Source organism: Eurosta solidaginis, chromosome 5 (assembly GCF_040869045.1).
Source record: "Eurosta solidaginis isolate ZX-2024a chromosome 5, ASM4086904v1, whole genome shotgun sequence".
Taxonomy (NCBI): Eukaryota; Metazoa; Arthropoda; class Insecta; order Diptera; family Tephritidae; genus Eurosta; species Eurosta solidaginis.
In genome coordinates this window covers 196597085-196609112 of record NC_090323.1, presented here as the reverse complement: position 1 = coordinate 196609112, position 12028 = coordinate 196597085, and the positions used below count along the sequence as shown (strand labels likewise).

The 12028-nt window shown below is 42.5% G+C and overlaps 2 protein-coding genes across 2 annotated transcripts in view; one reads left to right on the top strand and one right to left on the bottom strand.

The window, feature by feature from the left end:
* Cep290 (Centrosomal protein 290kDa) overlaps window positions 1-2065 on the top strand; it is a 34241-nt gene extending 32176 nt beyond the window's left edge. The window contains exons 17-18 of the mRNA XM_067787294.1: window positions 1257-1385; window positions 1449-2065. Coding sequence (XP_067643395.1) covers window positions 1257-1385; window positions 1449-1646 — 327 coding nt within the window. The 3' untranslated portion in view covers window positions 1647-2065. The remainder of the gene's footprint in view (window positions 1-1256; window positions 1386-1448) is intronic.
* Window positions 1665-11640, bottom strand: Uba3 (Ubiquitin-like activating enzyme 3). Its single transcript, XM_067787296.1, has 4 exons — window positions 11368-11640; window positions 10630-11299; window positions 2309-2390; window positions 1665-2250 (listed from the first exon to the last, which is right to left on the bottom strand). Exons 1-4 carry the CDS (start codon window positions 11549-11551, stop codon window positions 1816-1818), a joined length of 1371 nt encoding a protein of 456 aa, XP_067643397.1. The 5' UTR covers window positions 11552-11640; the 3' UTR covers window positions 1665-1815.
* Window positions 11641-12028: the final 388 nt, after the last annotated feature.

The following is a 12028-nucleotide window of genomic DNA, read 5'->3' as shown; positions in this document are numbered from 1 at the left end:
CCACAGGCCCAGGACCCCAGGCCCACAGATCGATGAGCTTTGCAACAGAATAAACGGCTACTTCCCTGATCTCTCCGGTTTTTTCGCCTCGCGAAACCTAGCATTATCACCGACTAAATCCTCCGCGACCTTATTTACAACATGGACGTCCCAAATGTCGACGATATTGAACATCCACGTCGATGGCAATATGCTACCGACTGTCCTACACCCCAAAATCTTGGATGTGACATTTGATCCGGATCTACATTTTGGTGAGCATGCAGCCGCAATTGTACCGAAAATTCAGAGCCGTAATAAAATCCTAAAATCTCTTGTTGGCAGTACTTGGGGAAAAGTCAAAGAATCGCTCATTACCCCTTACAAAGCAATTGGCCAGCCGATTGCGTGCTACGCGTCCCCTATATGGTCGCCAAGCCTTAAAACTACTCACTGGAAGAAGCTACAGGCCTGCCAAAATACTGATCTCAGAACCGCCACGGGATGTCTTCTTATGTCCCCGGAACACCACCTACATGATGAGGCGAGAATTCTCCCCATCAGGGAGAGAAATGAGATGCTAACCAAAGAGTTCCTGTTGAATACCCAGAAACCTGGGCATCCCAACAGACATCTGATTGATTAGCCAACACCGCCCAGGGGCTTAAAGAGTCACCTCCGTAAGCATTATGAGGAAATACGGCACCTGAGAACTCAGCCGTATGAAGCCAAAAAACACAAGCAGGTCCTCAGCGAACTCCACAACAGGCGTCGGACCTTTATGCCAGGAATTGCACGGTGAATCGAGTACTCAAAGAACAGTACCCAAAACTAGCGGAAGAGGAACGTATACTCCCCAGGAAAACTCGAGTCGCGCTAGCTCAACTTCGATCTGGATGCTGTAACAGGTTAAACTCTTACATATCCAGAATCAACCCCGACATACAAAATGTATGCCTCACTTGCAATGTGTCCCCACATGACACCAACCATCTCTTTAATTGTAATGTGGAACCAACGCCTCTAACAACCCTCTCATTATGGTCCACCCCTGTTGAAACTGCAAGTTTCCTTGGACTCCCGTTAGAGGATATTGATGACAATTTGTGATCGGTATTGGATGGGGCGAAGCACTGCTACAACAACAACAACCCCTGGTTTACTAATGATGCAGATCGATCCTATACTTTATAATTCTTACTTTACCTGCTCACGATTCCAACTGCACTTCCTATCCAATTTAAGTACAATATGTATATGTTTTAAAAATTTCACAGAGCGCAACTGAGACCTCAAATAATACAGACATAAATAGGCTGCAAAAATTGTACGCAGAATCACTTGAAAAAATCTCCGCTTTGAAAGTAGAATTAGAAACGAAGGGAAAATGTAGAAATTGTGGCAAGGTAAGCTTTATACTCTTTGGCGCTTCAGCACAATTAAAATTTTTTTTTTTACATTTTTCTCAGCCTGACAAAAGTTTGAATGACGAGCTAAATTTCATCAAGGAGCAACATAGTAAGAAAACTCAATTGTTACAAAAAGCTAAAGTGCTACTCACACGCGCCGCAGCGAAGGAAAAAGTATTAAAAGAGCAGCTATTGCTGTGGAAACGCAAATGTTCAGAGTTACAAAATGTGCCAGTAATAGATGAGATAAGTGAATAAATCCCCCAAGCTGGTTAATAGAGTGCAAATATAAATTTATTTATTATAAATAATTTGTTTAGTTTAATGTATTTAATTTCGTTTGACGAGCTACGTTTTTTTGTTTTTGTTTTGATGGCGTATTAAAACGAATGCATGTATTTTCTTATTGCAATATGGCGGATATAAATCATTTCATTTCTACTTCATTAGGATGGTATTTTAATTGTAAAGTAATTGAAGTTGGTAAATTAATATCACTAACCATTATGGTCGTACCATCAGTAAGGCCCAGCTCACCTAATGACATGGTGAGATTTGAACGTGTTTGTTCCTCTATACTTTTTACCGCCGACATATAGAGTGTTCTGTTTTTTCCGTCAACCATTGTGGTTAGGGCTGGACTTTTCATTTGAAAACGCTGACTATCGCAAAGTATTTTAATTAGATCATCAAGCGTTGTTGTATTTGGATCATCAACATTTAGATCTTGTGGCACATTGCTGCAAGCCAAACATAGATCGCTTTTTTCTGGTGCATAAGTGTAGGTATAAATGCCATCGATATCATTGAAATTCAAATAATTATTCATGCTATCATAGCAGCTGGTGGCCAATTTGAAAACCTTTTAAGAAAAGAAATATTTTAGTTCACTGGTTTTATGAGAATTGCTATTAACATACCTCTGTGGCACATGCTGCAGCGATAACGGCATTAGTACTCGCTACAGCTGGAATGATGTTTTTGATGACCCCTTGCACCAGCCTTTTTAAAGAACAAATGCAAATTTTTCGTTAGTAGTTTTTAATAAGGAAAAATGCAATATCGATCTCTATAGGACATGAAAGAGTAAGCTATCGGGGAAGGCATTTTCCAGAATAATAAACCGCATGGAGGGTATGTTTGAGAGGATTGGGCACCTCGAAAATGAAATAGCCACACTAAAACAGAGAGTATGTAAGCAGGAAAACTTTATATCTAAGCAAGAACTCCAAATTGCTGCATTCGACGTCCGAGTTCATGGGATTCCCTTCGAGGAAGGGGAAAATTTACAAAAGATTTTCCACCACTTCTGCTTCACGCTAAACTTACAGCCACCTCCCGCAAAAAGTGTTTTTCGGCCGAAACGTAAACTACCCCACTGTATGGTTGATCCGGCCGTTATCATTAAATTTTACACACCCGCGGACCGAAATACGCTGTTGAAAACGATTGCGAGCTTCAGGCGCCACAACAACACCAAAGGGCTGTGACTCGTGCATGTTGGAATAAATTCCAATGAGGCTATCTTTGTTAATGCTTCGCTGACCAAAAACAAGTATGAGATCTTCAAGGCTGCGATCCATCTAAAGAAGAGGAAAAAGGTTTCATCGGTGTTCATAATGCGGGGTATGGTGCATATAAAGCGAAAAATCAGCGACCGACCCGAAGCAGTCCCCAGCCTGAGTTTTCTCGAGAGTATCGACCCGGAAAACAATACTTCCTTTCGTGAAGACGACACGCCGGTTGCGAGCAACGCTCTGGAGGGCCACCAAAGGCTTAACTAACAGCCTCCTGCTAATAAATATTTCTCTTTGCTTTCTTCTAATCTATTCCTTCTCTGTCTTTTTCTCCACCTACAACATCACAAAATCATTAATTATGTTGTTAGCCAAATTCAGTGTAAATCATTCACTTAATTATTTTTATAATGTTGGTCTCCGATAATGAGTCCCCGAGTTCCAAAGACTGTCTATCTACTTTGTTGCGCATAGTCAGCAAAAAAGCCAACGGGCTGAAAGTTATTCATATCAATGCGCAAAGCCTTTATAAAAAACTTGACGAGTTGAGGTTTCTGTCAGAAGGCTCCGATATTGATGTCATATGTGTTTCAGAAACATGGTTTTCTTCGTTTCGTAGAAATGATATGGTGAAAATAAATGGATACCAACTTTTCAGAGTTGATAGAAGTGGTCATGGTGGTGGTGTTGCGATATATGTAAAAAGTAGTATGTCCTGTAAATTGTGTTGTTGTTCTAGTCCAGGTGATCCTGTGGAATATGTGTTTGTTCATATGTTTTCTGATAATAATAGTATGCTTCTTATCGGATGTGCATACAGACCGAATCGACTAGTAGATTTTTCCGCGTTTATTGAATTTCTTCAATCGTTACTATTAGACTATGACAATATTATCATCGCTGGAGATTTTAATAGTAACCTACTGGTGGATGCCACTTTAAAACAAAGCATGGAATCTTTGGGACTTTTTCCCACAAACTGTGCTATACCAATGCATTTCACAAATACTAACTCTTCTCTATTAGATTTATTTTTTGTCAATGATCTTCATAAAACTACACGCAACTATCCGCCTCCTGCTTCTCAAAACACGACCTGATATTCCTAAACTACAACTTCCAAACATCATGTAGGCCAAGTTGGTTCGCGTATCGCGATTACAGAAGTATAGATTATTATTCTCTTGCTGAGTCCGTTGAGTCGGTTGAATGGAGCTTGATTCGTACGTTAACATCGGTTGATGACCAGAGAAAGTTTCTGCAGGATAATATAAATAAGTTATTCGATGATCACGTTCCACTAAAAATAAAAACACCTAAATACAAGAATAGCCCTTGGTTCAATGCTACATTAAAACACCTTATCCACCTTCGTAACCAAGCCTACTCACGGTGGAAAAGGTACAAGACAGTCGAAGCGCATAGCTGCTTTAAAACAGCTCGGCTTACTGCATACAAAGCCATAAGGCTGGCCAAGGCAAATTATTTTAAGTATAAGTTTAGTTCTGCTTTGAATACAAAAGAAAACTAGAACAAAATCAAACAAATAGGAATTGGTAAGCCCAAAAGTTACCTGCCTCATCCCCCTGATGTCGACATCAACGAAATAAATAATACTTTTGTAAGACTACCAAAATCAGCCGACAATGTATGTATTGATAACTACTCCGTGCGTGTTAATGTTGAAACTAGCCCTTTCGAGTTTGTTTGTGTCGATAATTGTGATGTTGTCCAAGCCATACTTTCTGTGAAGTCTAACGCAATGGGGCTTGATGGTATATGTTCAAAGTTTTTAAAAGTCATTCTTCCCAAAATCTTTCCCCACATTACTTACTTGGTCAACTCAATTTTGACGACCGGTGTCTTCCCAATATACTGGAAAGATGCAAAAGTTATTCCAATCCGTAAACAAAATAATGAGTATCGATCAATAGCCATACTCCCTTTCCTCTCCAACGTCGTTGAACGTATTCTACATGGGCAAATCGTATCATATGTACATGAATACAAACTCCTGTCAGACAGTCAGTCCGGTTTCAGGTCAAAGCGGAGCTGTAAAACGGCACTATTATCTGTGACAGAAGAAATTCGTGAGCGAGTGGATGAAAGTTACATTGCCTTCTTAACACTTCTTGACCACTCTAAAGCTTTGATTCTGTAGACCACACTCTGCTCTGTATCTTGGCGATAGGACTCAAGCAGTATGTATATATGGTGAAAAGTCTGACTTCCTACATGTCTTAAGAGGCGTCCCTCAAGGCTCTATTCTGGGTCCTCTGCTATTTGTTCTGTATATCAATGACTTACCCGATGTCCTTAAGTATTGTAATGTTCATATTTACGCTGATGATGTGCAATTGTTTACGTGTTGTCCTCGTGATCAAAATAGCTTGTGCATAAGTAACTTAAACCACGATTTGAATCAAATATTTTCATAGGCTAATATGAATGGCTTATGTATAAACCCGAATAAGTCAAAATGTATTGTTATTCATAGAAGGTCTTTTCCCACTAATGATTTAGAGAATGTAGTGTTCGACAATTCCGTTATAGAATACGTAGATACGGCGAAAAACTTAGGTGTAATTTTTAACAAAACATTGACATGGAAAGACGTTATTTTTAGAAAGGTTGGGAAAGTGTATGGAATGCTTCGTACACTATGGTTAACACAGTATTTCACGTCTTTGCACATAAGACTACTTCTGGCTAAAGCGTACTTAATACCTACGCTACTCCATGGTTGTGTGATTTACTCAAACTGTGACTATCTGTGCAAGAACAAACTAAATGTTGTTTACAACAACATTCATAGATATGTTTATGGGTTGAAAAGACTTGACCACGTATCTCAACATGCTGAAAGGTTGCTAAACATTTCTTTCGAAAATCTTTTAAAAGTCAAAACACTGCCCTTCCTCCATAAATTGATACACACGAAGGAACCTGACTATCTATATCGTAAGCTTATTTTTCTGCAATCATCAAGATCGGTGCTTCTTCTTAAGCACATCAGATACCGCACGCTAACCTCTGAGCGCCAATTCTTTGTTACTGCAATACGTCTTTGGAACTCGCTACCGACAAGTCTTCGACTCTTAAGTAATGCTCTGTACTTCAAAAAAGAGCTAACATCATTTTTTAACGACTCTTAAACTGGATCTCAAATTGTTGTTGTTAAAATGTTCATTTCTAAGTGTCTTTCTCTGTGTCTTCTTTCTTTATTTGTTAAATACTATTCAATCTATAACCAGCCAAAGGTTATCATCACTACTGCGCTTCCCAAGGCAGTCGGTTCTATGTACCGGAGCGACTCGGGATTTTTCCCGACCAAGGACTGTCATTTCAGTGTGACCCCATTTAATTTGATTCGTCCCTCCCACAAATTGTCATCCTCCCAGCAGCTCCTTGCAGCAGGACTGCTACATATTCTCTTACTCCGGGAAGGTATCGAACCCAATCCGGGTCCGTCTCCTGACCCCGGTCCTGAGAAATGGTTTTGCTGCATTTGCCAGAAAAGAATCTTTTTAGGACGGTCATCCTCTGTTCAGTGTGTCTCGAGCAAGGGATGGTTGCATCGGACAGGTTGTTCTGGGCTTGATCCCAAAACCCGACGTCCACGTAACTTTTATAAATCTTTTGTGGCTCCTTGCTGCTCACGCCCAAGGGCGTCCCGTAGTCTACGCCTAAGCGCCCCTCCACTACCTTCCAGCAGCCTCGCTGCTCAGCAAGCCACAACAAGTACCCGCTGCTGCTCGCGCCCACGGCGCCAACAACTCAAACAGCTGATACCACTCATAACTACTACCTTCGTAGTAGAGCTGGTAGCAATGCTGAGCATCAGCCCCTGCCCCCGTCTTCTTCTCCCCCCCCCCCCCCCTCTTTTCTGGCAGCAATCGTGCAGGTCAGGGAAACAGACTCTTAGTCCCTACCTCCTTTTGCACCGTCTGCCAGCACAGAATAAATAGGTTTGCGACATCCGCTCAATGCAGCTCCTGCCTTGGGTGGTGCCACTTTCCTAGATGTTCTGGTCTCCGCGACGGCAACCCCCGGGTACCCCAATGCTTGCCCAAGGGCGCCCAGTCCCAAGGCCACAACAGCAATTGCGTCCTGGCCTTCCACAACCTAGGTGTAGTCACCCGTCACTTACCCCTAGAGTGACGGCGTCACCCCTCATGCACTTCAGAATTCTGCAGTTAAACTGTAATGGACTAACTGGGAAGATTACGAAGATAGTCGATTTCATGAAGCGGCACAACATCCGCATTGCTGCGATTCAAGAGACTAAACTCACAGCAAGATCTGCATTGCAGACCTGCTCTGGGTATAATGTCCACAGGAAGGACCGCGAGAGCGGAAATGGAGGCGGACTCGCGTTTATTATACACCACTCTGTGCAATATCATATATTTGATCCTGGCATCGACCGCAGGGACAATGTCTTAGAACGTCAAGGCCTATCTGTCCGGTCAGGCGATGCAAATCTAGAAATCATCAACATCTACATCCCTCCTGTCACCTGTTGCCCCAGTGGATACCGCCCTTAAATCGAGGCCTTACTCACTGGCAACAATCGCATTATCTTAGGCGATTTCAATGCCCATCACGGCGATTTCAATGCCCATCACGACCTATGGCATTCAAACTTGCGGGCGGACAGTAGGGGTGAGATGTTGGCGGATCAAATAGACGAAACGACGTTCTGCACAATAAACGGAGACGCCCCCACACGTATGCTAGGAAGCTGTCATAGCTCGCCAGATATATCAATCGTGAGCGCAGAACTCGTAAACTGCGTCAACTGGCAGCCGACCACCTGCCCATACTTATTTCGTTCGAGCGTACCGCCGACTTCATCGTCACCGAAAAACGCACTTTCATAAACTTCAAAAAAGGAAAGTGGGAAGAATATAAATCTGCAACAGACAGCAGCTTTGCTGCCCTCCCTATCCCGACTGATGCCCGCCAAGGGAAGCGTGCCTTCCGTAAGGTCATTGAATCCGCCTCGGCACATTTCATTCCCGCCGGGAGAATTCCCGAAATCCGGCCCCACTTCCCGGCGGAGGCCGCGAGCTTAGCGAGGGAACGCGACCTTATAAGACAGCTTGATCCAGGCGACCCCCAAATAAGGGATATAAACCAACGCATCAGATTGCTTGTGGACGAACACAAGCGGGCGAAATGGGAAGAGCACCTAAGAGGTTGTAACCTCTCTACCGGTGTAGGTAAACTTTGGTCCACAGTAAAGTCCCTATCTAATCCGACTAAGCACAAAGACAAAGTTTCCATCGCCTTTGGCGATAAGGTGCTGTCGGATGCGGAAAAATGTGCGAGCGCTTTCTGCCGACAATATATAATGCATCCTACGGTCGACAAAGATAGACGGAGAGCCAATAGACACGCACATAAACACAAATTCAGCGCGTCACCAATCACCATCACCGCTAGAGAGGTTGAGGACGCCATTGGTCGCGCAAAATCATCCAAAGCAGTGGGCCCAGACGGCATAGCCATGCCGATGCTTAAAAACCTAGGGAAAGAGGGTTTCAAATATTTAGCGCATGTCTTCAACCTGTCTCTCTCCACCTTTGCCATACCCGAGAAATGGAAAATGGCCAAGGTGGTCCCGCTACTAAAGCCTGGGAAACCAGCTAACGTAGGTGAGTCATATCGTCCGATATCTCTCCTATCGCCAGTGGCAAAGAGGCTTGCAGCCATTTTGCTCCCTTATTTCCAAGCACATTTGCAGCTATCCCCTCATCAGCATGGCTTCATAAAACTCTATAGCACTACCTCCGCGCTAAATGTCATTAGCACCCAAATAAATTGCGGTTTGAATCACTACCCCCACCATAGAACAGTACTCGTAGCGCTAGACCTATCAAAAGCCTTTGATACGGTCAACCATGGCTCATTACTGCAAGACCTGGAAGGGTCTACCCTTTCCCCATGTCTTAAAAGGTGGACCGCAAATTATCTGGGTGGTCGGCAGGCATCGGTGCAATTCAGAAACGAAACATCAAAACCAAGGAGAATTAAACAAGGGGTGCCACAGGGTGGTGTCCTATCCCCACTTTTGTTTAATTTCTACATATCTAAGCTACCTTCACCACCAGAAGGAGTCACAATCCTTTCCTACGCCGATGACTGCACAATAATGGCCACAGGCCCAGGCCCAGAGATCGATGAGCTATGCAATAAAATAAACGGCTATCTCCCTGATCTCTCCAGTTTTTTCGCCTCGCGAAACCTGGCATTGTCACCGACTAAATCTTCCGCGACCTTATTTACAACATGGACGCCCCAAATGTCGACCATATTGAACATCCACGTCGATGGCACTACGCTACCGACTGTCCTACACCCCAAAATCTTGGGTGTGACGTTTGATCAGGATCTACATTTTGGTGCGCACGCAACCGCAATTGTTCCGAGAATTCAGAGCCGTAATAAAATCCTCAAATCCCTTGCTGACAGTACCTGGGGAAAAGATAAAGAAACGCTCATGACCACATACAAAGCAATTAGCCAGCCGATTACGTGCTACGCGTCACCCATATGGTCGCCAAGCCTAAAAACTACCCACTGGAGGAAACTACAGGCCTGCCAAAATACTGCTCTCAGAATCGCCACGGGCTGTCTTCTTATGTCCCCAGAACACCATCTGCATAATGAGGCGAGAATACTCCCCATCAGGGAGAGAAATGAGATGCTGGCCAAACAGTTTCTGTTGAATACCCAGAAACCTGGGTATCCCAACAGACATCTGATTGACGAACCAGCACCGCCTAGGGGCCTAAGGAGTCATCTCCGTAATCATTTTGAGGAAATACGGCACCTGAGAACCCAGCCGTATGAAGCGAAAAAACACAAGCAGGTCCTTGGTGAACTCCATAGACAGGCGTCGGACCTTTATGTCGGGAATTGCCCGGTGAATCCAGTACTTGAAGAAAAATATCCAGAACTCGCGGAATAGGAACGCATAATCCCCAGGGAAACGCGTTTCAGTCTTGCTCAACTTCGTTCTGGATACTGTAACAGGTTAAACTCTTACCTATCCAGAATCAACCCCGACATACAAAATGTATACCCCGCTTGCAATGTGTCCCCACATGACACCAACCATCTCTTTAATTGTAATGTGGAACCAACGCCTCTAACACCCCTTTCCTTATGGTCCACCCCTGCTGATACGGCAAGTTTCCTTGGACTCCCGTTAGAGGATATTGATGACAATTTGTGATCGGTCGCGGCTATTAGGTGGGGCGAGCATTGCTACAACAACAACAACATCACTACTGCTGTCTTTTAATATTTATTAATTACTTTTCTTTAGTTTTAAGATTTACATTTACATACATAAATATTTCACTATTGTCCGTTATATTTAATTTAATTTGATTAATCTAATTTATTATTATTATAAATGTTCAATTTTTATAGCTCATGCTTTTCATGACTATCACTGTTAAATAATTTCTCAAAATTGTTGTGCTAGGAACAAATTTTCAAATAAATACATACATACATACATACATACAAGGATACCTATTGAACAGTAACCTTACAAATCTATAATCATAAGAGCAATATAAACACATAATCTGCTGCAGAAATTCGGCTGAGGGCCTGGCTTAAATAACACGGTCCTAAGTTTCATACCTCTGAACTTTCGAGTAATGTTTTGGTGTTCATAATAAAAACAACAACATAAATAAACTCACCTATAAGTTATTCCCGATATATTATATTGATTTGCTCGCTCTACCGAACGCTCATATACCCATGCAACATGTTGTGGATCATCGCCATCAAGAGCTACATTAAATGGATTTTCCTTATCCCATTGTATTATTTTAACATATTCAATACAATGTTCTGGCAAACGTGGTGTATTAGCAATAGTACATAGGGGATAAGTTACTTGTGGTGGAAACAAATCTAATGTGCATTCAATGCATGATGTTATGCCTGGTAAAATTACACGCGCATTGCCTTTGAAACCTTCCGTACCACCATCAATCAGCGGTATAATCGTGGATGGATCAACGCTACCATCTTCATTGTAATCCAACATAGATATAAGCATACCATTTATCCAACGACGTGCCACAATTGAATCTAAACCGCACACAATAATGTGGAATTGTGAATAAAAATGTTCATCATAATCTTGAATTTTAGAAAAATGTGGCGTAACACGACATGTCGGTACGCGATCGTTTACAAAACGTGCTGCACATTCTGCTTTTGATAATCCAAGGTCTTTGCGTCGAAAAAGAAATTGACGATTCAAATTGGATAACTCAATTGTATCCATATCGATGACATGCAAATTACCAAAACCCATCATGGCAAGATCTTTGAGTAGTTCACATCCGAGACCACCAGCACCTTTGAATGTAAATAAGATTGCTATTTTGTACACTTTCAATGCATGGATGAGGAATAAATATGCATACCTATTACAAGAACTTTGAGCATTGTTTGCAAGGCTTCCAAATTTTCAGCAGATGCCGTGAAGTCTGCCTTGCAGAATGGCCCTGGTCTTTCTAGGATGTGTCGTAAACTGTTCCAACGCTTGCTACTCAAAGCAAAGAGTGGATTAGGTGATGCTGACGCGGTCGATCGCGTATCAGAAGCCATATTTACAATTTCCAACCAAAATCCAAGCAACAAACCCGAAAATTTTCAAACGCTTAGTAGGAAATTTTACAGAAAGAGTCAGCTGCAGTCCAGCTGTTTACCGGCATAATAAAAATCCAAGGCGAATTCATTACAATTCACAATTGCCGTCTTTCAGTGAGTTTTACAGCTCCGGCTCACGCTCAATTCTCACGGGAATGCTCTGGATCATTGAGAGACTTGAGAAGCAGGGGGTCAATTCTCTAACTGTGAAAAACTGAAAAATGTACACTCATTGAAAACTCACTTTAAATTTTCATGCGATTCTGTAAATTATTGTGCACATTGTTTTGCTGAATGAGCGCTGAATTTTCCTCTATCCCTCTGAAGATATTTTATCCAACATGTTAATACTGACCAGACCTATGCAAAGTAAAGTCTGGCGCTAACTGGCACTTCTCCGTTTGGCCGGTGCACAAATCACACACCCAAGATTAA